This window comes from Prionailurus viverrinus, chromosome D2 (genome assembly GCF_022837055.1).
Source record: "Prionailurus viverrinus isolate Anna chromosome D2, UM_Priviv_1.0, whole genome shotgun sequence".
Lineage (NCBI taxonomy): Eukaryota > Metazoa > Chordata > Mammalia > Carnivora > Felidae > Prionailurus > Prionailurus viverrinus.
In genome coordinates, this window is record NC_062571.1 from 45,703,006 (window position 1) to 45,727,430 (window position 24,425).

General features: G+C 55.8%; 3 protein-coding genes across 3 annotated transcripts; all 3 read left to right on the forward strand.

Moving 5' to 3' along the window:
* Positions 1-40: 40 nt before the first annotated feature.
* Positions 41-4,860, forward strand: SNCG (synuclein gamma). The gene is made up of 5 exons (XM_047824403.1): positions 41-537; positions 1,348-1,389; positions 1,699-1,826; positions 4,250-4,321; positions 4,564-4,860. Exons 1-5 carry the CDS (start codon positions 417-419, stop codon positions 4,582-4,584), a joined length of 384 nt encoding a protein of 127 aa, XP_047680359.1. The 5' UTR covers positions 41-416; the 3' UTR covers positions 4,585-4,860.
* A 3,664-nt stretch (positions 4,861-8,524) lies between these two features.
* Positions 8,525-10,855, forward strand: ADIRF (adipogenesis regulatory factor). Its single transcript, XM_047824405.1, has 3 exons — positions 8,525-8,681; positions 10,398-10,460; positions 10,663-10,855. Exons 1-3 carry the CDS (start codon positions 8,621-8,623, stop codon positions 10,764-10,766), a joined length of 228 nt encoding a protein of 75 aa, XP_047680361.1. The 5' UTR covers positions 8,525-8,620; the 3' UTR covers positions 10,767-10,855.
* A 6,914-nt stretch (positions 10,856-17,769) lies between these two features.
* FAM25A (family with sequence similarity 25 member A) lies at positions 17,770-22,791 on the forward strand. Its single transcript, XM_047824404.1, has 3 exons — positions 17,770-19,946; positions 21,602-21,664; positions 22,602-22,791. Exons 1-3 carry the CDS (start codon positions 19,874-19,876, stop codon positions 22,733-22,735), a joined length of 270 nt encoding a protein of 89 aa, XP_047680360.1. The 5' UTR covers positions 17,770-19,873; the 3' UTR covers positions 22,736-22,791.
* Positions 22,792-24,425: the final 1,634 nt, after the last annotated feature.

Genomic DNA, 24,425 nt, shown 5'->3' on the forward strand with positions numbered 1-24,425 from the left:
CCACCTCTGTCCCAGATGTATACAGACGCAACAGCCCCAGGCCTGAGAGCACTCAGCCAGGCTGTGGGTGGGCAGGGCAGCGAATGAATGAGGGACAGTGATGGATTAGGATGTGTCCAGCCCCCTGTGCCACTTCCTGGAGGGCAGGGGGCAGGAGGGAAGGGCTGGGCAGCAGGGGCCCAGGGGAGCTGGACCCCACTGCCCAACCCCCGGAGAAGGTGAGGGCGGGCCTCCTCCCCCGCCCTCCCTGGCCTGCTGGCTGAGCTCCCACCAGCCAGCCGCCGCCGCATCATCAATATTTCATGGGCGTCAATAAGAGGCAGCGGCAGCAGCGGGGACAGCGGCTGCAGCAGCGTTCTTGCCAGCTCTAGCCATAGCTCACTGGAAGAGTCAGGCTGCTGGCACTGCCCACCACCATGGACGTCTTCAAGAAGGGCTTCTCCATCGCCAAGGAGGGTGTGGTGGGCGCTGTGGAGAAGACCAAGCAAGGGGTGACGGAAGCAGCTGAGAAGACCAAGGAGGGGGTCATGTATGTGGGTGAGTCTGGGTGAAGCAGGGCGTGGCAGGGTGCAGCGGCCGGGAGCCCAGAGGCGGGGGTGCCCGGTTACCCTGGGCCAACCTTCTCCCCCAGCCCCAGGGGGGCATTTTGGGTGGGGATGAGGTCCTGGCCATTAGGTCAGGGTCTCCACGCCCTGGAGCACCCCATCCCCCTGCATACCATCCCCCGCACCCCACAGTGTCTGCTCTGACCTCCTCAGGGCTCCAGGGTCTCTGAAGCAGAACAGCAAGAGGGGCACTTGGCCTTCAGACACACTTGTTTGCACACACACACACACACACACGAGTGCACAGATGCAGACCAGTGTCCCCCACGCCAGCATCCCCTCCAGGCCCTTGTGCTCAGATAGGAAGCCAGCTTGAGCCTAGAGCAGGAAGGTGCTCAGCAGCAGAGCCCCAGGTCCCCACCCTGTTCAGAGGGAAGGGTAAGCAGGGGAGAGGAGCCTGAGCCCCAGTGTCCTGTGCAACCCCACCCCCTTCAGCCCCTCGGAAGCTGGTGACTCAGCTCCGTCCTGCTGCTGCTTCTGAGGCCCAGACCACACCCAGGTGGGCCTGGACCCTACCTCAGGCCTGATCCCTCTCATCCCCCTGTCCTGTCCTATCCACTTCCCATCCATCCCCTTCCTCCAGACACAGCAGGAAGCAGCCTTTGAAGGGACTGCCAGCCCCCAGACACCACCTCACCCCCCTGCTAACCCCACAGCTTGTTCAGCTGTTCTGTGTGTTTGCCCTGACCACCTCGCTCCCAACACCAGGAGGAGTAGGCTGACGCCTCCATTTCCTCCCCAGGAGCCAAGACCAAGGAGAATGTTGTGCAGAGTGTGACCTCAGGTAAGGGGCCCAGGACCAGGGGATATGGGGGTTGGGACCTCCAGGGACTGAAACCTGGTACTGAAGGCTCAAGTCCAGGGTCCTCCTACCCTCCAACTAGAAGCTTAAGCTGTACATGCACATGAGGTTAGATAGACCCAGGGTGCCCCTCCTGCATCAGGGCTCCCCCGGAGTCAGAAAAAGGCGCAGTCCAGGGCCTCCAGTAGAGGCAGAGTTTTGAGCGCCCTGAGAAAGGGGTTGCTCAGCCTGACTTGGGCAAGCCAAGTCAAGGAGGGGTCAGGACCACGGCCAGCCAGAGTCCTCTTGCAGTGGCTGAGAAGACCAAGGAGCAGGCCAATGCTGTGAGTGAGGCCGTGGTCACCAGCGTCAACACAGTGGCCATCAAGACGGTGGAGGAGGCAGAGAACATCGCCATCACCTCCGGAGTGATTCGAAAGGTGAGATCCAGTGGTGGCCCTGGCTCTCGGGCCAGTCTCATCCTTTCTCCTGGGCCCCAGAGAGGCTAGCTGAGGAGAAAGCAGTATTGCCTCATGACATATAGGGAAGCAGAGATTGAGGGGGCCCATGGTCTGTACTTGGTGTTTCTCACACCCATTAACACCTAGAACCCTCATAATTCCTCTTGTGAGGGGGGCAGTTTGGGGCCCACCTGGAAAGTGAGGCTCAAAACCACGTCCTCTTGAGGCTCCGCATTTGGGAGGCACCACATTTCACTAGTGAAAGCAGGGTGCTGTGGGCCTCACGCAGTGACAGGCGGCCTCCGGGGCAGAAGACACCAGGCTGGAGCTACCAAAGTCACCGCCCACCGGCCTGCTGTCCAGCCTCCCTCCAGGGCCTGGTGGGAGGAGCAGGGAAGCAGCGCCCCCTCGTGACAAAGCAGCGAGGGTCCTGACCCCGCCTTCCACTTTTGTGCACGGGCGAGGGCGTGTGCCCCCGTGGGCTGCCAGGTGCAGAGGGCGCAGGCGCAGTTGGACGCCCCCAGGAGGTGGAGGCCCGCTAGGTGAGCTATTCCCGCACCCACCACAGAGCAGGCTCTGCTTGAAGCATTTTACACGTATTAACTCATTCAATCGGCACAGAATCTGCAGAGACCGGGTGTGGAAATGAGGCCCAGAGAGGTTTTGTTATGTGACCAAGGTCCCAGGGGCTAGTCCCGCAAGCCTGGGGTTCCCAGGGCAGCCTGGCTGCAGGGCCTGTGCTGGGAGAGATTCTGCATGAGTGTGAGGCCGTGGTGGGGGCCCGGTTTATATGGGGGCCAGGCATGGGCCTCTCTGAGGCACCCAGCAATGAGGACCCCTGCTTCAGGGAGCAGATGGGAGGAAGGGGAGGGGGCCCCCCTGCCAGGAGGCAGCGCCTAGGCGTCCACTTTGGGGGCCAGCACAGGTTCTCCACCTCTTTAGAGCTGGCAACCTGTCTGCTCATTCCCAGCTCTGCCCCTTGCCAGCTATATGACCTTGGGAAGCTACTTAACCCCTTGGCACCTCCATTACCTCTCCTGTAACAAGGGAGGCGGTGACCATCCCCGTTTCATTATGACATTGTGTGATCGTGCAGGGAAATGGCCCCCATGAAACTGTTACACCTGAGTCATGGTGAGCACCCAACAGAGGCAGGAGACTATACCATCATCATCTGTGCCTCCAGGCAGGACCCATAGGTGCTCGGGAGAGCAAAGGAGGCACTGGGGTGGGGTCAGGCTGCCACTGGGCCTCTGAGAGGGAGCCTGGGCACTCCTCTCTGGCCTTGAAGGAGGGCTGGTAAACCCATGGAGCTACCCCAGGGCCTGGAGTGGGGGTAGCTGCCCCAAGGGAGACATTTCCTGGTGACACCCAGAAACCAGTCACAACTCTTCCTCCAGTGAACCATAGAAGGATGCAGCACTGCCTGTCTGACAGCCCTTTCATTCCGCTGGCCTCATGCATCTGCCTTGGGTGGTAGGGCTTGGCCTGTGGCCACCTACCCTTTGCCTGGAAAGCTGCCCCTACTGTGACTGACAGAGTTCAGTGCCCATTTAAGCCCCAATCCACCAAGGATGTCCCAGAAGTAGCATGGAGACGGCAGAATCCTCCAGAGGTTGGTGCTAAGACCGGGATCCAGGCTGATCACCCAGTCTGGCCCTGCCCACAGCTGTCACTCGACTACCTCCTGGGCAGGTCACCTTAGGCAAGTGTCTGAGCGGGGGTAAGGTGGTAGGACACAGGAAGTGGGGAGGATTGTATAATGCCTGCTGGCTCCAACCGGACCAGCTTGAGCCCGGAGCCCATCCAGGAGGCAGGGAGAGAGAAAACTGCTACTAGGGATAGGGATGGACCTGGAGCAAGCCGAACCTGATCTCTACCAGCCCCATTGCTTTGAGCTGTGAGGCTTTTAGCTGGATACGTGGCCTCCCTGGCCTCAGTATGAACAGTAAAAACACCCCTCTTCCTAGGGCTATTTGGGGGCTCAGTAGGACAAGAGTGTGTGATCATATGATGCAGGGACACTGAGGGTGGGGTCAGGCCTAGGGCTTTAGGGCCATGGCCCACCCCCACCTCACTCCACCCCACCCCACCATCCTCCTCCATAAGAAGGCCCAACCACAGACTGCCCAGAGACTCCACATTAGTTCAGGGGTGTGTGAGGCTGGGCTCCAAGATACATGGTGCCCCCATAAAGCCTCGGCATCATCAGAGCCCCTGCTGTGGGTCCTCACGTGAGGCTCTGTCGCTCCTCTGGTTAGTCTGGTGATGACACACCGCATACAGCAAGGTGATAAGGGCCTCTGCTCCTCTTTGAGGCCAGGTGGATGAGCCGTGGGTGCAGAGAAGCTGGGGCCTCTGCGCCCTCCAAACTGTCCCACATCCCCTTTTCTCCCTCACAGGAGGACCTGGAGCAACCAGCTCCCTCGCAGGAGGACAAGGCAGCCAAAGCAGAAGAGGAAGTGGCTGAGGAGGTAGGTGCTGGGCTCCCAGAGAACAGAGGGTACCCGGGCAATCCTGCTTCCCTCCCAGGGTCCCCCGAGCCCTCAGGGAAGCCTTGTGACCTTCTGCAGCCCCCTCAGCCTGAACGTGAGGTACCTTCATGAAAGGCTCCTCAGGGCGGAGGGGCAGAGATGACTCCCAGCCCCACCCCACTCAGGGTGGCCACTGAGGGTGGGAGCCTGGAGCTGTGTGTGAAGGTCACTCTCTCTCCCAGGCCAAGAGTGGAGGAGACTAGAGGGATGCAAGTCAGCCATGGAGGAGGAAGAGCCCTCTGCCTTGGACCCCATCCCCACCGGGCATGAGGACTGCCCAGCCCTGGAGCGTGACCTGGGTTGCCCATGTTCCCACACCTGACCACCCACAGGGCCTGTCCTCCTACACTGCCTTCACCTCCCTCACCTCCCTCAATCAGTCGCTTTGCCCCCTGGTCCTTCTGACCCCACAGATGCTGCTGTGAATTTTTGTTTTTAATGATTCCAAATAAAACTCAAGTCCTCATTCCTGACCATAACATGCCCATGCTTCCTTTCTGTGCTGCCTCATTCATGAAGAAATCTCCTACCCCCCACCCCCCCTCAACCGCCCCCCCAACACCCTCCCCCCACCACCCTGCCCCGAGGAACAGGAGCCAGGCCAGCCTGCTGGTAGGTCTGGGAAGCAGGTCTGGAGCCAGGTACCCTCCAGGCATGCCCTGGGCGTTTCGGGAACCTTCTGACACAGGCACTGCCTTCAGGGCCCCTGCACCAGTTGCCTTTTATAATGGAGGAAGCTGCCCTGCTTTTGGCTCCCCCAGACAACCTAACACCCCTCCTGGAACAGATGGTAACTTTCAAAGATCTAAAGTGCAAACCCATAGCAAGACCTGTCTGAATCCTTCTCAGCACAGAAGGTTGTGACCCCACGGCTCCTCCTGCCTGGCCCCACCCAGCCTCAAGCTCCCACCGCTTGGAGCTGGGCTTTCCTGTCCTTCGGCACGAAGTCCTGTCAAGTATCATTAGAAAAAAGGACAGCTGAGATGCAGGAGAGTGAGCCTCCGCCTCGAAAGTAGTAAAAGTGAGCTCCTCCCAGCCTCGAGCACTTTACCTAATTTAATCCTCAGAACAAACCGGTGGTGTCTCAGGTGACCCCAGTGTCCCTGAGAATGAACTGAGGAACAGAGAGGTTAAATACCTTGCTCAGGGGCACAGAGCCTAGGAGGTGCAGAGACCGGGCAGAAGGCAAGGTGGCCTGGCTCCAGAGCCACCCAGTTAAGTCCCATGCTCTGCTCCGGCCACCCTGACCAGGTGGACTCAGGTACTTATGGCAGATGTTTCAAAACCACCTGGGGATCCGGCTGGTAGGTGTCCTACACGAAGGGCTATAGGCATCATGCCCTGGGGGCTCGCTCATAGGCAGTGGGGGTATTGCATCCCCTTTGATGCCCAGACGGTTTGGGCTCGGAGCATCTAAGTGACTTGCCCCATGCCTCCAGCCCTGGGCACCAGAGCCAGAGCTTCAGTCCACACCCTGATGCAGACACTCCCGAGACCACAGCACTTTCTTATACTGCCTCAGGGGTGGGGAGCAGGGGTGCCAGGCAGCCCTGGGGGCTGGGAACCCAGCTGAGCCCAGCCGAGCAGGAGTGTATCCCACTCTGCTGGCCATGGGCACTCACTGCTGTGGAGGCTGAGAGGAGCAGGAGGCTGCGGGTCCCCCAGACCCCCAAACCTACCATGGGAGGAGTGAAGGGTCTGGAGGAGGTTCAGGGCAGTCAGGGGTTTCCCTGCTTCCAGACCCAGATGCAGGCACACAAGCAGGCCTGTGCATGCCCAGGAGGAGTCCGTCTGGGGCCTGGGTGTGCCTGAGAGCTCTTTGGACTGTAAGGGAAAGAGAGGAGCCGGCCCGATAAGGTATCAGGGGGAAGGGGACACCTAGACCCAGCCCCTGGGGACAGTGCATCACCAGGCTCCCAGTGTCCTCTGCCTAAGCTGAAGGAACCTGGGAGGGTCCCTGCTGCTTGACCCCCACCCTAGACACATATTCAGGGCCTGTTCCTGGGGTCATATGCCAAACATCTAGGTTCACCCTGTCCAGGAAGCCTGTTCCCTGCCCCACGGCACCTGCAGTGCTCTTAGCCTTTAAACCCATGTTACGAGCTTTCTGCTCTTGCAGCTGCACGTGACTTTGCTAGAGGAACAACTGATCTCTCCCTGCCCCTCTCCTCACCTGAGAAGCCCCAGGTGAACTGTGGGGTGCTGGGCTGAGTGTTGGATATCCTTCAGTCCATTTAAATGATCACAATAGCATTTGAGGAGATTCTGTTATAGTCTTCCCCCTCCCCATCAAGGATGGGGACACTGAGGCTCAGAGAGATGGGCTTGCCCTAAGGGGTATTTGAACCCAAGAGGTATGACTGCAGTGCCTGCTGCTTTAGAACCACCAGCTGTCTCTATTGTCACCTGCTTGGGCCAGACTATGCCTCCCTGTCTTGTTCTTGCCCCCTGGGACCAGCACCGGCATTGAATAACTTTAATAGCCACTGCTATTTTCACTGCTGCAGTGAAAAGACCCTTCTGGCCCAAGAGACTGGTGCTACTGGTGGGAATTCAGGAGGGCAGGGGCTAGGCTGGTCTCCGGGGAGTCCCCCAGGCAGCAGTCTGGCTCCTGCAGTGCCTTTGGGCTCTGGGCTTGGCCCTGCCAGAGGCCAGGAAGAGCGGGGGGAGTGGCAGGGCTGGATCTGGATTCCTCAGGGCATGGTGTCCCCTCCCCCCTTCTGATCTCAGTGCCTACCCCTTCTACTTGACCAGGGTTGCCCTTAAATCCATTAATCCATTCTCATTGTGTGTGCACGCGTGCCTCCAGACATCCCACACTGCAGCTGCCGCTCCCAGGTTTATTCCGGGCCTCTCCTTGCCGCCTCCCCCCACCCTCTCCCTGCCACCAACTGTTAGAGGCAGGGCATGCCCTAGCGGAGTGGACCTGGATAGGGGAGGCCTCCCCAGAGCTCCAGAATAGGAGAAGCTTCCACAGAGACGCAGAGACAGGCCCGGAGAGGAAGAATCAGAGGGCAGGCATTAAAGGGAGGGTTAAGATGCAGCACCCACGGCAGAAAGGGTGTGCGGTGGAGGCCTCCAGGCTGCGCAGGAGGGCTCCAGAGTGGGAGAATGCAGGGTGGAGTGGAGGCCCTATGTGCACACTTGAGCTCCAGGGGGTCATGGCTCTTGGGTCATTTTGCTGTCCTCGGGATCTCTGGCTCCCCTGCTGACGCCCAGGTCTCTAACCCCTCTCCCAGCGCCCCCACGTGGCCACCACGTCCGTTCTGCGTGCGCTCCATCCAGGGAAAGGCTAACTGAGCGGTCTGAGGCTTGGCCATCCGCTTCTTCGCTGTGTGGACCGGGGTACGTCCCTGCCCTCCCTGAGCCTCACCTCCTGCCTAACTCATTGGGCTTTGGTGACCTTAGATTGCGCCCTGGTCTGGGCGCACCCTGCAGCTCCTTCCGTTGTTCCCCCTCCACTTTGGGCTATTTCCTCCCCCAGGAGTGCTTGCCAGTGACTGGCTCTCTGTGAGAGGGAGTTACTCGACCCTCTCTGTTCTGAGCCTGCCTGGTCCCAGTGGCGGCAGGACAGACGGCCATTCTACAGTGTCCAGGCTGAGTGTGTGGGGACAGCTGGGTTGCCTGTTGTCAGGGCCCTAGGGTTTACAGCCCACCCACGTGGATTCGAGTCCCTGCCAGGTGAGTTCATGAACTCATTTCACCAAGTTGTTACAAAGATTATACAAGAGGCTGAAAAGCCTGAGGGCAGAGCCTGGCACAAGGTAAATGCTCAATAAAAGGCAGCTGCTATTATTAATGTCAATTCCAGCCTTGAGATTCTGACCTGGCGCTCACCCAGTGCCCACTGGATCCTCAGGGTTAGGGACAAGGGGTCGGGCCGATGTGGAGGCTGTTGGTGTGTGCACCCCCTTCCACTCCTGCCCCTCTGTGGACCCCTGATCCAACCCCCACCCCCTGCTGCCCCGTGCCCCTCTTCAGACCCCGCGCAGCCTTCCCACCACGGCCGGCCTGAGGCCAGGATGTGTTCTCTGTCTGTGGAGGCTGGAGCAGGGCCCAGTCAGTCCCCGGGGCGGTCTGCTGGGAAACGCCCCGTGCCCCCTCTTCCCCGCCCCGCGCGGGGCGGGACAGCCCTGGGGCGCCTTAAAAACCAGAGCTGGAGCTTCGGTCGCAGCCAAGGTGAACAGGATCCAACTTCGCTGCAGCTATCCTTGACGACCTTGCAGACCCCCGGCAGTCATGGCCAGCAAGAGCTTGCAGGACCTGAAGCAACAAGTGCAGGGGGCGGCCCAGGAAGCAGGTGAGGACAGTGATGCGACCCGGGGCACTTGCAGGGACTCACGGAGGCAGAAGTCCTGGGTTACGCATCCTGAAAGTCGGTGGGCCGCTCCGGGTCCTGAGGGCCCTCCCTTGAGATGCAGGGATCTGGCAGGACGCCCACCCCGCCCAGCCCAAGGGATGATGCCTTGAGGGAGGTGGGGAAACATTGGTGGCCCAGGAGTTCGGGGGCCGATGTGGGCATTGCCAGAAGCCAATATAAAGAGACTGCGCGGGAGGGGAGCGGCCACACCCCGATCGTGAGGAGCCCCACCTCGGTCCTTAGGGGAGGGTGAAGGTCCACGGAGAGAGCGCACTTCGCACCCCGTGCACCGAGAGATCCATCTCTGCTCTTTGGGGTCTCAGAGGCACACTGGACCGGATGGGAGGGCAGAAGGGGCTCCTCCTGCCACCACCCGGCTTTGAGTTCCCCTACCTCCCCCGTCCTACCGAAAAAAATCATTTCCTTCTAAGTCCTCACCCAGAGGGCCTTCTCACCCCTCACCTCAGAAGGTAGGTCCCCAGCCTTGTTTCTCCACCTCCAGCTCTTTCCTCCTGGGACCTGAGATTACACAGCTGGGGTGGCATAGGGTGGACTGGGGTTAGGAAATGTGTGGAGACCCCTGCCCTAAGGCCCACCAGCTGTGGCTTTTCCAGCCCAGCTCGGCCTCCCCTGGGCCTCCAGCTCCCAATTTGTGCTGCACATATCCCAACGAACAGACAACACCCAAACTAATCCCCTCCTTCATCAGTGCCCCAGGGAATGCCCACAGTTGCTCCTCTGAAACTAAAATGCTACCAGGAAGCCTGTCTACAAGACCCTTCCTTCTGGGCCACACTTTCCCCATCTGTAAATTGGGTGCAAAAGCTCCTTCTCTGTGGCCCCGACTGGTTCTGTCATATAAGGACCCACCGGAGCCTCTGTGAGCCGCAGACCCGGGGCCTGCCTGACCCCCCTACACCTCCCTGACCCAGGGTCTGAGTAAAAGCAGCTTCTTTCCAGTTCAGCTGTAAGGATGAGTCAGGTCTCTGGAGGCTGGAGCCACTTGTCTGCTCCCCTAGCAGGTGGGACCCACTTGAGCCCCTGGAAGCCCTGTTCACCACAGGCACAAACTCTGGTCCAGGGGAGATGGCCTGACTTTGGAAGTGTCACCTCCTTTCTGGACTTCATTTCCTAATGCCTTAAGTTGCATGCCCACAGAGGCACCAGCATCATTGTTTGTGTGCCTTCTGGGGAGAGGCATGGGAGAGAAGCAGTGGTGAAAGGGCCTTGCAAGGGTGGGGCCCCCGGTGCACTAGAGGTGGGAATTCAGGCATCTGGGCCAGGCTTCTGGGGGGAGAAATTGTGAAAGAGGGACAGGGTTCTTCCCGGGCCGTGCCCAGGAGCAGCCACAACCCAGATGCCAGCTCCAGCCTCTGTTGGGATGTTTTCTCTGCAATCCTGGAGATGAAGAGAGAAGCAGGCCAGAGGGGAGGAGCCTAGAGTTATAAATAAACAAGAATACCCCAGAGGCATGGAAGGGGCCCCTATGCCTCACTGGCACAGGACTTTTTAGTCAGAGGACTTGACTTTGATGGCATTCATCCCTTGGGCCTGTAGGACACACTACTCTAGAGAACAGATAGAGGTGGCAATGGTGGGGCCCCTGTGGTTGGCAGTGTCTCAATAGGGGCTAAGGGCCACATCTTTCTGTTCCAGTGACTGCGGCAGGATCATCGGCCCAGCAAGTGGTGGACCAAGCCACAGAAGCAGGGCAGAAAGGTCTGGTGGGGCTGGTGGGCAGGAGGGTGGGCAGCCCCAGAACACTCCCCACCCTATTCAGCCCTCAGCCAGACATACCCTCCACTCTGAAGCCCCTCTGCCCACATTGCTTCCTGGGGATGGAGACCCAGGCCAGGCTAACCCTAGAGGACTCTGGTTCCCAGGGCCTGGCCCTCACCTGCTTTCTCCTTTCCTTCCCCAGCCATGGACCAGGTAGCCAAGGCCACCCAGGAAACCATCGACAAGACTGCTAACCAGGCCTCTGAGACTTTCTCAGGTTTTGGGAAAAAATTAGGCCTCATATAACGACAGAAGGGAGACATGGGTGACTGCCCTCCAGCCCCTGGGCTTTGGCGGGCCCTTGGCCTGCTGCCTTATTAAAGCACATGTTCCTACCTCCTGTCCACTTCGTTCCTCCCCACAAGCCGGGCCCAGCCCTCTCTCGCCCCCGCCCTGCACAGTGTGCAGAAACCCAGCCCCGACATCCAGAGTTCTGGCATTCCAAATTCGGAAACCCAGACGAATTGTCCAAGAATTCTTTTCCCATGGTCTCAACCGCAAATCCAGACGCTCCCTTATACGAAGTTCAATGAGGTATGTGTGCCTCCAGCTCTGTTCAGGAGCCACCTGGTCCCCGTTCCCAAATCGCTCCCTCAGCTCCAGGAACCCCGCGCCTCCTAGGAGGGGATACTCGGTCCCTAGATGCTTGAGGGGCTCAGCTCAGGGCAGGGGAATAGGGGCTCCAAGGGCTGGGCTTCGGAAACTTCTCCCCGCTAGCTGTGCCTGGAGGCTGCGAGCACCGGGGCTCCCTCGCTGGGATCCTGTGAGGACCTCAGGTGGCGGGACCTCTGGGGACGACGCAGAGTCGCAGGAGCAGCACTTAAAGCCCTCGACGCACCCCGGTCCCCGCCCGCGGGGTGTTTGTGTGCCGGCCCCACCCGGCGGTGAGTCACCGGGCAGGACCGAGAAGGCTAGGACACGCCGGGAGCCGCCGCACCCCTCGGCTGGACTGGAGCTGGTTCGGAGCTGCAGCCGAGAGTAGCCCCGCCCACGACACGCCCCCTGGGGGAGGAACAGCGGCGCGAGGGGCGGTGCACGTGGGCTTGCAGTGGGCTACAGGGCGGTGTACGTGCGCGCGCGACCCCTCCCGCGAGCACCCCTTCCCGCTCCGACGTACCAGGACTTTCTGTTCCAGGATGGAGGCCGGCCCTTTCGTGCCACAGGGCCCCTAGAGGGACTAGACTTCCCGCAAACTTAGTCCCTCTCCCCCCCCCCCCCCCCAGCACGTGTCCACGCACGCGACACCAGCCCCGGTAAGCCCCGCTGCAGGGTGACTCACAGTTGCCACAGGATAAGGCCCAGCCCTGGCGCCTGGCGCTGGCGGCCCCCTCCATCCGGACCCCCTGCCACCCCGCATTCCCCTTACCCACCTCCGAGCCTTTGCTCACGTTATTCCCTCCACCCGTGAGGATCTTATTCTCTCTGGACGAGCACGTACGTAGCCAAGCCGTTTCCATTCAAAGATACTAATTACACGTCCCAATTCTGGGCAGATAAGAGAGAAAAGAGTAGTCTCCCCTCACGCGTGGACACGAGGCCGGCTTCATGGGAGGCCTTGCACGGCCGCCAGCAGGAGCACTGTCGTCGTGTGGCGCCCCGCCCAGGTCCAGGTGTCCCTGTGGGTGCAGCTCTGCTCCAGCGACCTTTCTCTTCTCCAACCTGAGAACCCTCCCAGGCCGGCCACAGATCTTCTCCCGCTCCCCGTCAGCGTCTCCCATCCTCACCCGTGGGCCAAACCAGCTTCCATTCTTGTTTCCTTATTACTGACTGTACCAGAAAGAAGGCCTCGCTTGATCTGCAAAATGGGCCACGGCTGCTCCTTCTGGTCCAAAGAGAAGGTCCTCAAAGAGACACCTGGGTAGTGTGAGGGCCCTTCCAGCATCTCCAGGGGCCCCTGCCTCCAGGAGTGAATGCCAGGGTCAGGAGAGACCACCTGGGGAGGGGGGTGCACAGCTTGGGGGAGACCTGATGGGCTGGGGTGGCAGAGCCCACACATATTTTCTGGTGTGAGTCCTTCCTCTGGTGACTCAGAGAGAAATCCCCGTGGGTCCAGCAATCCCTTTTCATCCTGCACTCCCCAGGAGATTGCCTTAGGGATGGGTGTGGGGCCCAGCTCTGGCCAAGGAGAAGGGAGGTCACATCTGAGGGCCTGGGAGCTTCTAGGAAATATTCTCCATCCTCAAAAAAAGACAGACAAGGGAAGAAACAGTCCCCCCTCTTCCACCGGATATTTTTGTGGCTGGAAATGATGCTTAGAACTGTGCCAGCCACATGTAACCATAGGAGAAACAAGCCTAAGGAAAACACAACTTTATTCATTCCCTAAACTAACCAGTCTTTCAGCCTGCCATGCTAGCAAGAGGATGCAGTTTCCCTCATTGTTTGAGCCACTGTGAATCAGGTTTTCTCTTACAAACAAAAGCTTGTCATCCCCATGTTACCTGGATGCCAGCCAGCATCCTGCACTGGCCGGCCTCACCCGCCTCCCCAGCCTCCTCTCTCAACACCCTGGCCCTCTCTGCCTCAGCCACGTTGGCCCTTTTCCATTTCCCTTGACATCATGTTGCTGCTCACCACAGGGTCTTTGCATGTGCTGTTTTTACTGCCTAGACCACTCTCTGTCCTCCTCCATTAACCATTCTTGTCTAGAGCTCCTACTTTTTCATTCTTCAGATCTCAGTTCCCTTGTCCATCCTCCAACACGCACACACACTCAGGATGGGTCCAGCAACCGCTGATACAGTCTCACACCTTGTCCTCCTTTTCCACAGTTATTCTAACGAGACCCTTCCAGTATGCTTCTCTGATGGTTGTCCATGGGGCTGCAACCAAGTCCCTTCTACTGATGAGTGCACGCCAGTGCCTAGAATGGTGCTCTGGCAACATCTGCTAAATGAACACACGCCTGACCTCCTTTGGTTCTCCTACCAGAGAACAATGAGTTTGCATATTGTCAGATGAACCCTGGGTGCCGTTTCATTGGTGCAGCCCCTTCCACACTCCTGATGCCCCATGCAGCATGCAAATGCCTGTTTCTGTGTGCCCTGTTCTTCCCAACATTGCAAACTGTGGGAATGGGGGGAAGGCCAGTTTGAACTTGGTTTTGCTACATGTTTGGGACACAGTGGGTGCAACACCAGGGGAGCCCATGGGAGCCTATAGGAGCCCAGCCCTGTCTCCATGAGGGTCATGAAGCTAGTTGAGCCCAGACCGTGGCCACTCTACCTTTGGGTCCTGGTCAAGGATCCAAAGAGCAATTCTTCCATTAGCAGTTCCTCCAAACAATTCCTGATTCTCCAGGTTCTACTTCCTCAACTAGCTAGACGCAAGGTCACTAAAAAGAGAGACAAGGGCAGGTTCCATTTTGGTTCCACTTGACTTCTCAGCTCTGATTCCTGTCGAATTGCAAATTTTATGAGAGACAAGGAGCAGAGTTTTCTATTTTCTGCTTTCAACCCCCTTCTCTCTTTTTCTTATTCTCTCTCTTTTTTGGTTGTTATTTGTCTCATTCTAGTTTCTACTTTTTGTAATTTTTTTTTTTTTTAGTGTTTATTTATTATTGGCAGAGAGAGAGAGACAGAGCATGAGCAGAAGAGACGCAGAGAGAGAGGGAGACACAGAATGTGAAGCAGGCTCCAGGCTCTGAGCTTGTCAGCACAGAGCCTGATGTGGGGCTCGAACTCATGGACAGCAAGATCATGACCTGAGCCGAAGTCGGGTGCTCAACCAACTGAGCCACCCAGGTGCCCCTCTAGTTTCTACTTTTTGAAAGCATTTACATTCCATTCCTCTACGCTGAGCCACACCTTTGTTTTCTCTTAGATCTGCAACTGAAAATATTATAAGCTCTCTGCTATTCCTGTTGCCAAAACATGTTTTGCTATCTGTTACTTGGTTGGAATTAGTCTGCTAGAAGGTTCCTCATGGCGCCTGGGTGGCTCAGTTGGTTAAGCGCCTGACTTCGATTCAGGTCATGATCTCACGGCTCATACGGCTCATGAGTTTGAGTCCTGTGTCGGGCTCTGTGCTGACAGCTCAGATCCTGGAGCCTGCTTCAGATTCTGTGTCTCCCTCTCTCTCTGCTTCTCCCCCACTCATTCTCTCTCTCTCTCTCAAAAATAAATAAACATTAAAAAAAATAGAAGGTTCCTCAAGAATAAAATATTGACAGATGGACTAGGAAGACTTGGGGTCTGAGCTCATAATTGTTATAGCTAGGCCTCTTGGGTTATTGCAGGCCTCTTGGGTTATTGCAGTGTATCCATGAAGATTCATTGTGTTGTATTTTTGTGTGTGGCATTTAATATTTAAAATTTTTGGGGGCGCCTGGGTGGCTCAGTCGGTTAAGCGGCCGACTTTGCCTCAGGTCATGATCTCGCGGTCCGTGAGTTCAATCCCCGCGTCAGGCTCTGTGCTGACAGCTCAGAGCCTGGAGCCTGTTTCAGATTCTGTGTCTCCCTCTCTCTGACCCTCCCCCGTTCATGCTTTGTCTCTTTCTGTCTCAAAAATAAATAAACGTTAAAAAAATTTTTTAAAAATTTTTTTACTGTTTATTTTATTTTTGAGAAAGAGAGAGAGATAGAGAGAGCGTGAGGGGGTTGGGACAGAGAGAAAGGGAGGCACAGAATCTGAAGCAGGCTCCAGGGTCCGAGCTGTCAGCACAGAGCCTGATGCGGGACTCGAACACATGAACCACGAGATCATGACCTGAGCTGAAGTTGGACGCTCAACCGACTGAGCCACTCAGGCGCCCTGGCATTTTCTATTTTAAAAATGTTAAAAAGTTAAAATAAAAACTTTTTTTTATTATTGAAATAATTTTAATTAATTTAGTTAAAATTGACTAAATTTAGATTTTAATGTAGCTGAATATGCTAATGTTAATTCCCGGCTTCTGATCATTGTATTGTGGTTGTGTGAGATGTGAACACCCCCGTCAGGGGAGTCTGGGTGAGGAAGACAGGAAAACTATATTACTTTCGTAACTCAATTAACACTGAGTTGGAAGAGAGAAACTACCCTATTAATCGTAAAACCCTTGTATTCCTGATGCTGGAGGCTGTCAGGAATCTGAAGTTCAGATCTGAAGTGGCATTTCCCAGATGGCAGTGGGAGTCTGGGTTAGGGGTAGGGGCAGGGGATTCACCCAGACTCCTCTGCTTAGGAGCCTTCCCCTTTTTCATGTAAGTGTTGGACTCACCTGTATAGCCGTGACCCCTCCACCCCTCTGCCTCTTAGAACCAAACTGACTTTTAGAAGATTCTACGGGCAGCCTTCTCTTTTCCCAGTTGCAGCCTCCAGCATTTTACAAACAAGGGTTTGTTTAGCCCTTGTTTCCTCAAAGGCTTTCTTCACTCTTGGAAGGTGGTGGTCTTATGTCTGACACCTCTGGAGTTCCTTGGGCATCTTCTCCTTCCTCCTTCACCTGCTCAGGTTCTTAATTCTGTCCCGAAGAGTTCTCATTCAACACCTGAGACCACCCCCCCTCCCCGGGTCTCTCCCACTCTTCTGCACTTGCCTGCCTTCCCACATTGGTTCTGCTGGTCTCACCTGCTCCTGGATTTGCATGGTTTCCCAGATTCTCTGAAGAGAAATTTGATGTGTGTGTGTGTTGATGATGGGCTGCCTTCCTCTTCCTCCTCCTCCTCCTCCTCCTCCTTCTCCTCCTTCCCTCCCCTCCTCCTTCATATGGTTTCAAGAAGGAGAAATGGGACTATTTAGAATTAAGCTGCTGCCCTGTTGCCTCCAGACATGGCAGTCTGGCAGGCTGAGCTGGTATTCTGTTTACAGAGAATCCATATCCACTGTCTGCCTGCTCCTCCCTGCCCTCGCCCCAGGAACCTGTCCTCCTGAACTGCATCACCAGGGCTCCCTTGCCCTCAGTCCCAGTTGGGTTCAGCCAATGGGCGACACATGGCTAGGTCACAGAGGGAGAGGAGAGGTATTTGTTCCCCATGTACCCTCCTTGCTTGACGTGGTTTGGCAGTGGCTGTGTTCCTCTGCTGCTGCTCTTGTCGAATGACCTTCTTGTAAAGCCACAGCTCTCCTTGGCATCTGTATAGCCTTGCTCCTTACCCTTACCCCTCCAGGCCCAGGGTGGTGACAACTGTCACCATGACTGGTCCCCAGGCACCTTGCCATCCTTTATTGGTTCTCTTAAGTCTCCCCACAGCTTTGTGAACAGTCCCTTCCTTAGGTACCCCTTTGATGTGTCCTCTGATTTCCAACAGAATCCTGACTGACATCCATGGATGTGTGATGTTGACATGCCGAGGGGCCACAAAACATCTCCAGGAGTCAGGATTTGGTTCCCTGTGGCTGGGAGGGGTCGGTGTGTGCAGGGTATGTGGGCTCAGTATATACTGTGAGCTCAAATCCCTGAAGCAGAAGGAAGAGAAAGCGGAAGGAGGATAGGTAACCATAGTTCAGATCACACAAGAAGTTATCACTTTAGACCTAAGACAGCCCTGAGTATTTGAACACTTAAAATAAACAGTTTTTTATTTTTATTTTTCAGAACTGGTAATTACCAAGTTGGCAAATTGTCATATGAGAAATTGGCTCACCGTGACTTGATGATGCAGCCAGTTGATCCTTTGCCAAACTGGGTTGTTGCACAAATTCCACTTGGAGGATTAGTTGGCTCCTCTGAAGGCCTGATGGTCCTGCCCCAGGGGCTGGACTTGATCTTCTGTCTCAGGACAGGTGCCTGTGTTCAAGGGCTGCTCTGCTGGGGTGCAGGGTGAGCCAGGCCTCTTCTAAGATGGGATGGTTCCCACCTGAGTCATCTTCAACTCATCCAGGCAGTAATGTTCCCTGCGGGAGTCACTGGAGCCCAGCCCCTCACATCTGGATCCATCCCTGGTTAGGAGGGTCTTGGGCTGTCTTGGGTTTCTTTGCCTGGAAAGAAGACCACCCTCAGTGATCCACAGGCGGGGCTGAGAGAACAGGAAGCTGGTCACAGTATGAGCTGGAAGGCCAAAGGGGATGGCCCTGGGCCACAGCACCAAGGTCAGGGGTCCCCTCATCTGGTCCTAGGCAGCTTGGCGAGGCCCCTTGCTTTCCCCTTGCTGGGCATTTGGGATCTTTGTCTGGACCCAGTCTTGCCCAGAGATCTGGGGCCACAATATGTTGTCACTGGAGCCAAGGTTCTCCTCCCAGGGCAGTGCAGCAGGGGAGGAGGGGCAGGGGCTCACGGGCAGGGAGGGTGATGTGGTAAGGGCAACAGTAGCCAACAGTGGAAGAAAAGCATATCCAGAGGCTGTACTGGGTGGGGCTCTGGACTAGCCCTGGGATCGGAGTCCTGCGGAAGGACTGAGTCCTAGCAAGGACCTATTGAGGGGCTAGTGAGCTCCGGAGGAGAGGGAGAACAGTATCCCAGGATGGGAACTGGTGTGGAGGGGTCTGTGAGGTCTGGAATCTGTCCCGGAAACACTGGATGACACCACCATCCTCTCAGGGGAACAAGCCCCTGTGGGGCTGGGGGACACACACCACCTCAGAGGAAACAGGGAAAGAGCTTTGCTGGGTCCAGGGAGATCCCTGTGGGTCTCTCAGCCCAACTCCCCCCAACTGTGTCCCCAAAGTCCCCCACTCTTGGCAGCACTGCCCTGAGCAGAAGACTCTGGAATTCACCTGTGCTGAGGGGAGAACAGTCTTCTGGACCTGCTTAAGCTCCAGAGCCCCTCACTTCACAGCCTCTTCTGAGTCCACAGGGTCACACATAGCCATCTGTAATAGTTGCAAGAGTAGTATTATTGTGTTCTTTCTCTCAAAGACGGTTTAATACCCGACCACTCCTGCCAGTGGAGAATGGTGTGTGTGGCCCTGTGACCCAGAGTTTCTGCTGCCACAGCACCCACTGCCTGCCCCCCCGCCCCCCGCCATGGGGGCCGGCCACAGCTTGGGGCTTCCTAATACCAATCAGGAATGTGGGAGGGCCTCAGCCCCGTAGGACCCAGGCGGTGAGGGCCTGGAGTCGGGTAAACACTAATTAGGGTTCACCGCACCCTCCTGGGCATCTGTACAGGCTGAGAGAACAGGCATGGGGGCAGGCAGCCTCAGACTCCTGCCCCTGGCCTGGATGGCATGAACAAGGACTTGGGAGGACTTCTTCCATGACTCCTGGCCACTGGGGTCATAGTCCCCGGCCCTCTGCCCTTGCTACTGGTCGGTCAGGGCTCACTCCCGAACAGCCCCTCTCTAGCACAATCAGTGACAAAAGGGAGGGAACAGAAGTTTACCAAGAACTTGCACACATGATCCCTCTATCAGTGACATCGCCAGGAAGGCGTGGCTGTCCCCATTTTATAGATGAGGAAACTGAGGCTCAAGTTTGGGCTGGTGAGTAAGGGAAGCGGCATGTGACACGTGGCTTGAGGCATCACTCTTCAACCTGAGTAACTAGGGAGGCAGCCTGGCCCCTTAAACATGTGATGCATCAGGGGCCTGTAGAGTGGCTTTCTGGGAATCCTGGCCAGGGCCAAATGTACCTCCCCTACTGGTGCTGGGGTCCTCCATCTATTCCTGTAGGACCTCCTGGGGGACACTGCTAGCCTCACAGGACCTCTCCGAGAAGCCAGACCCCGAGGTGCAGGGATGCTGGGCTCTCTCCTGTGCTGCCTGCCCCTGAATGGGGCTGCGCAGGGGTTCAGGTGCTCCTGTGAGTGAGAAGCAGCTGACTGCAAGCCAGGATGACTGGGTTTCTGGTTAACGCTATGTCCTCCTCAGCCATAGGCAAGGTACCACCATGAAGCCCCCTTCCCCCGCCCCTCAAATTTCCAATGAAAGCTGCAGAGACACTGCAGAGCTGAAGTCCTTGGGAATGGGGAGGTCAGTGGTGCCCATTCCACTTGTGCCCCTGGCCTGAGGGACTGTCCAGGTCCCCAGGCCCACAGACCCCCAAGCCCCTGACTAGGGCACCCTGAGGATCCTGGATAGCAGGCTGGAAGTCCTAGGCCTTGTCTGGATACACAGCAGTGCCCAGGCTGTGGGGAGCTTGAAGCCCAGGGGACTGGAAAGGCTGCTGTCCCCAAGTGCCTGTCATCTCCCAGGGCAGTCAGGCCTCCTTTCCAGGCTCAGCCCTGCTCCTGTCCCTGCCCCTCAGAGGGTCCCCAAGTACCGGGTGTCAGGGTCTCATACTGCCAGAGGGGCAGGGCTGCAGTCACGGCACTGGGGCAGCCCCACCCAGCCTCATCTTCCTGCCGCCGCCTGCGCTGACTCACCACCTGATCTCCTACCTGGCTGGGGCGGGGGCTCCTGCCCCAGAGCCCAGGCAGGCATCAGAGGCATCTATAAAAGCACGCTGATCCAGACCGCAGCATCCTGCTTGGTTTGCCACCTGTCACCGCACAATGCTGGGAGGTCTGGGGAAACTTGCTGCTGAGGGCCTGGCCCACCGCACTGAGAAGGCCACTGAGGAAGCTGGTAAGGACCCAGAGGCTCCTTTCCACCTGGCCCTTCTCCCTAGGCTGGGGGGGGGGGGGGAGGGGAGGTGGGGACAGACTCGATGGGGCCTGTTGGAAGCTGATCTCAGCAGATTGGGGGCAGGCCTTGGCCCCTTGAGGAACCCATCAATCCCACAAGGACAGAAAGGAAGTGAGGGGTGTGGAAGCGAAGAGGACAGCTTGGGTGGAGTCACGAGGGGTCTATTGCCCCCAAACAGGCCTCCCTCGGTTGGACCCATTTCTGGGGTCTGTGAGGCAGGAGGGACACAGCTCAGAGGAGGTCCCTGGGAGCAAAAAGGGAGCCCAGGTGCTGGGTGAGCCTCCAGTGGCTAGAATCCTCCCATCTGGAAACCCGGGAGTCCTTCCATATCAAAGCAGCCTATTTTGAATGTCCTATACAGAAACAAGAAAATGGGTTTTTATTTTTAGCATCACTTTAATGCCTCAAAGATTTCTTTACTAAGAAACCACCAAGTCTGATTCCGTTCAAAGTCAGCCCCCTGGGTTTATACAAAGGATGTTTTCAATTTCTTCAAAGTCCCCAGAAACCCTTTTCTTAAATAAAGATTTTATTTTATATATTTTAAATGTTTATTTATTTTGAGAGAAAGAGAGAGTGCAGGGGAGGGGCAGAGAGAGAAGGAGACAGGGAATCCCAAGCAGGCTCTGCACTGTCAGCACAGAACCCAACATGGAGCCCGAACTCGTGAACCTGTGACGAAATCAAGAGTCAGATGCTTAAACGACTGAGCCTGCCCAGTCACCCCTGAAGACTTTATTTTTAAGTAATCTCTACACCCAGCATGGGGCTCAAACTCATGACTCCAAGATCAAGAGTCACATGCTCTTCTGACTGAGCCAGCCAGGTGCCCCAAAACCCTTTTGGTGTGTATGCCCCAGCAACTCTGTGCGGGAGGCTAGTCCTGCCGTTTTGTGAAAAACAACTGGTGTCCGCGTTGGCTGTTAGGGTTCTGCATGGCTGCAAACATGTCTGTATTTCGTATGTTAGCTCTGCAGCTGGGGTTGACCTCTCTCTTGCATATCTCGCTGGCCCCGAGTTCGGCATCATCCCCACTCCACAGATAAGGGAACCAAGTGTGCAGAGTGGAGGTAAAATCAGAAGCTGTTCTTCTGACTCCAAAATCTTCCAGTTCTAGCAACTGCCACACGAACTTTAGACAACTCTGAGGTGGTGGGAGAGTTCCTCCTGTTGGAGGAATTGCTCTGGGGGCTCGGGTTTGGCTGGAGGAGACTTCGTGATCTGGCATCCCCAGTGGAGCTGTGGTGGGACAGCAGCTCACCTGAGAGGTGCGGTGACCTGGGAGACGAGCCCCGCCTTGGCCTCAGGGGCCCCGTTGGCACGAGGGCCTGCTCATCTGCATTCCAGGCCTTGCCAGGCCAAGGGGGCACGGAGGGCCCTGTGCTCTCGTCTGACTGCCTAGGTTTGTCTTCTGGCAGCCAGGCCCGCTGGAGTCTCTGAATTAAGGCAGCTGAGGGTCCTGCTTGTGAGCTGCCTGGTCTCACCGGGAGGTGGGGGGGCGGGGGGCGGCATCCAGGACACCCAGATGTCTTGGGCTCCACCTTGAGGAGAAGCTGGCTTGCACTGCACTCACTCTGGGCTTCTCATCTTTTTAGTTCATGCCGTTGAGGAGGTGGTGAAGGAGGTGGTGGAACACGCCAAGGAGGCCGGAGAGAAAGGTATCATTGAGGCTGGGGCCAGGGGAGGAGGGAAGCTAGATGCTGGGAGCAACCCGTTCTTTGCCTAACCCGGTCAAACCCTGACCTTGATGTTGCATCCTTTCAGTTGGTATGCAATTATCTATGCTCATCTGTGGCCACAGACTGTACTTTGCTAATAAAACAAGATCCATCCAGACAGTCCTTTCCGTGGGATGTTAAGGAGACGGGGTCACAAAAGACTATGTGGCAGCACGCTCTGACAAAACATTTCAGACAGGAGATTGTGTGTTTACATGTATATTTGCATAAATGTTTATGTGTGTGTGCTGTAGTGTAACTAAAAGTGCCTCATTCCTTACAACATGATAGGTTCCAGATGGATCCAGGGCTCACGTATTAGATACATGAAATCGTTAAACTGTTAGAAGAGAAGGTGGTGGATTGGGGATAATATGGGAGAGGAGAGGATCTTTTTAACTGTGACGGAAAACCCGACAGCCACATAGGAAATATTAGATAGACCTGGCAATATAAAACTTGCAAATTTTCCATAATAAAAAAAAAATGCGATAAGCCAAGCCAGGAGAAAAACCACAAAGGGAGGAAAAACATTTGTAAATAGAAACGATGGACCAATATGAAAACGACAGAAGACACAAGCAGGCAGTTGACAGACAAAAGAGGTCTGAGTAGGCAGCGCGCCCTTGGGAGGAGCAGGTGCCGCCTCACTCAGAATTGGGGAAACGCGAGTTGTGGAGGGAACCGAAACCACGTTTGAATGCATTCCTCCGGGAGCCTCGCTGCCCTCTGTCCCATCGGGGCAGAATCCAGCAAGGCCAGGCCTCCGTCCAGTAAGACCACCGCATCCCCGCAGGCCACTCCAGCTGACGCGGGCCCTGCTAGCTGGAAATGTTTACTTTGCTCACCGGACGTTGTTCCTCTTTCTTCCTGACAGCCATTGGCGAAGCCTTAAAGAAGGCCCATGAGGCAGGGGACAAAGCGGTGAAGGAAGTCACTGAGACGGTGACCAACACAGTCACAAGCGCTGTCACCCATGCAGCAGAAGGCCTGGGCAAGCTGGGACAGTGAGCGCACCCGCCTCCAGCGGACTCTTCCTGAATCTCAATAAAAAGCTGTGAAATGTGTGCACTGAGCCCTGGGTTTATTCCTGTTTGGATGGCAATGCTGCCTATGTCCCGAGTGTCTGCAGGGGCAGGGGGTCGGCATGTGCACCTTCTGGGGGGCAGTAGGTCCCCACAATTGATCAGCTGTGCTGCTCTCACACTGAGATTTCTCACATCAGCAAGGAGCTCTTGAAGAATTGTTAGGGTCTGTGCTATACTTCTTCAGGGATCATTTCCCCAGACACTATATATAGCTTTCAGACACCTCAGCGCGTGTCCTCACCTTCAGGTCATCCCAAGGGAGGAACAGAATTCAGCTCACATGTGCTTTGGGTTTTCCCAAAGAAATCCTTAGAGGATTCAGGGAAGACAATAGACTAACCTGATTGCGAGTTTAGCCGGGCAGGCTCAGACATTTTGAGATGCTTCACGTTCTGAAAGAGACTATGGAGATGTGTTTCTGCCGGACAGTCACAGAATCAGGTCAAGTAGTAACTGAGTCCTCCGCTTATTGGCTGCTGAAGCCGCTGTTTGGATCTTTCCCCGGAGACTGGTCAGGCCTGAATAGTGGCAGCGACCAAGAATGCTGACCTGGCCTTCTTCCCACCATGAGTGGTCAGCACCCTAAAGGTTAAACGTGTGTGTAAGCAGCATTTAGCTTCACAGTTGGGATTTAAGAAAGGAAATGATTTGTAAAGAAAAGGCATTGCTGATTTCTCTTGCCAGAAGTTACTCGTTCTTAGCAGAAATGAGGAGAAAAGGTGTTTTAAGGAGGATATCACCGGCTCGCCACATTTCTGGCTTTCTTTTGAGAATTGGCTTTACAAGTCTCTGAACAGCCCAGGAATATCCAATGTCCTGCCACTGTTCAGTTAGATCTGGATTCTATATCTTGGTTTGGTTCCTGAAGACTTTTTAATTCCCCCAGTCTAAACCCAAGCTCAAATCAGTGGAAGCACTGTGGGTGGCAGTGTCAGCTGGGACAGTCTTTGGACAGCAGTTCCTCTTACCAGACCTTAGTCTTCAGGTGTGCACAGGTGTATACCGATGCCTAGACGGTGAACACACAGCTTCTTTGCAGCCTGTATGTAATAGTAAGAGCTGGAAACACCCTAACATGCCAGTCGGAAATCACTTAAATGGCTGGGACATCTGGGTGGCTCCGCTGGTTAAACATCTGACTTCGGCTCAGGCCATGATCTCTCGGTCTGTGAGTTCGAGACCCGCGTCAGCCTCTGTGCTGACAGCTCAGAGCCTGGAGCCTGCTTCGGATTCTGTGTCTGCCTCTCTCTCTGCCCCTCCCCCACTCATACGCTGTCCTCTGTCTCTCTCTCTCTCTCTCTCAAAAATAAACATTAAAAAAATTTTAAAAATCACTTGGATGGCAAGTTTTGCTCTGCTTATTAGGTGCAATGCATAATATAGAGTTGACACCTCTTACTTCTAGGGGACTGTAATGCCTTAGCTTGAAAATGGTACCTGGGCCTGGATGGCCACCAATAGGGCCTGGTTAACAATTATTGCATGTATATATGAAATGGAATACCCTATAACTGTCAAGAATGAGGAAAATGTGCATGTACCATATAGGAACATGTCCAAATAAGTTATAAGTTGTAAAATACATATGTAGAAAGAGTTCGTTTTTGTAAAGC

Excerpts from the sequence above, each read along its gene's own strand:
- SNCG (XM_047824403.1), top strand. The coding sequence starts at position 417 with ATGGACGTCTTCAAGAAGGGCTTCTCCATCGCCAAGGAGGGTGTGGTG. Across the intron at positions 1,827-4,249 it reads CCTCCGGAGTGATTCGAAAG|GAGGACCTGGAGCAACCAGC; the intron begins GTGAGATCCAGT and ends TCTCCCTCACAG. Across the intron at positions 4,322-4,563 it reads AAGAGGAAGTGGCTGAGGAG|GCCAAGAGTGGAGGAGACTA; the intron begins GTAGGTGCTGGG and ends TCTCTCTCCCAG.
- FAM25A (XM_047824404.1), top strand. The coding sequence starts at position 19,874 with ATGCTGGGAGGTCTGGGGAAACTTGCTGCTGAGGGCCTGGCCCACCGC. Across the intron at positions 19,947-21,601 it reads GAAGGCCACTGAGGAAGCTG|TTCATGCCGTTGAGGAGGTG; the intron begins GTAAGGACCCAG and ends TCATCTTTTTAG. Across the intron at positions 21,665-22,601 it reads CAAGGAGGCCGGAGAGAAAG|CCATTGGCGAAGCCTTAAAG; the intron begins GTATCATTGAGG and ends TCTTCCTGACAG.
- ADIRF (XM_047824405.1), top strand. The coding sequence starts at position 8,621 with ATGGCCAGCAAGAGCTTGCAGGACCTGAAGCAACAAGTGCAGGGGGCG. Across the intron at positions 8,682-10,397 it reads GGGGGCGGCCCAGGAAGCAG|TGACTGCGGCAGGATCATCG; the intron begins GTGAGGACAGTG and ends TTTCTGTTCCAG. Across the intron at positions 10,461-10,662 it reads CACAGAAGCAGGGCAGAAAG|CCATGGACCAGGTAGCCAAG; the intron begins GTCTGGTGGGGC and ends TTCCTTCCCCAG.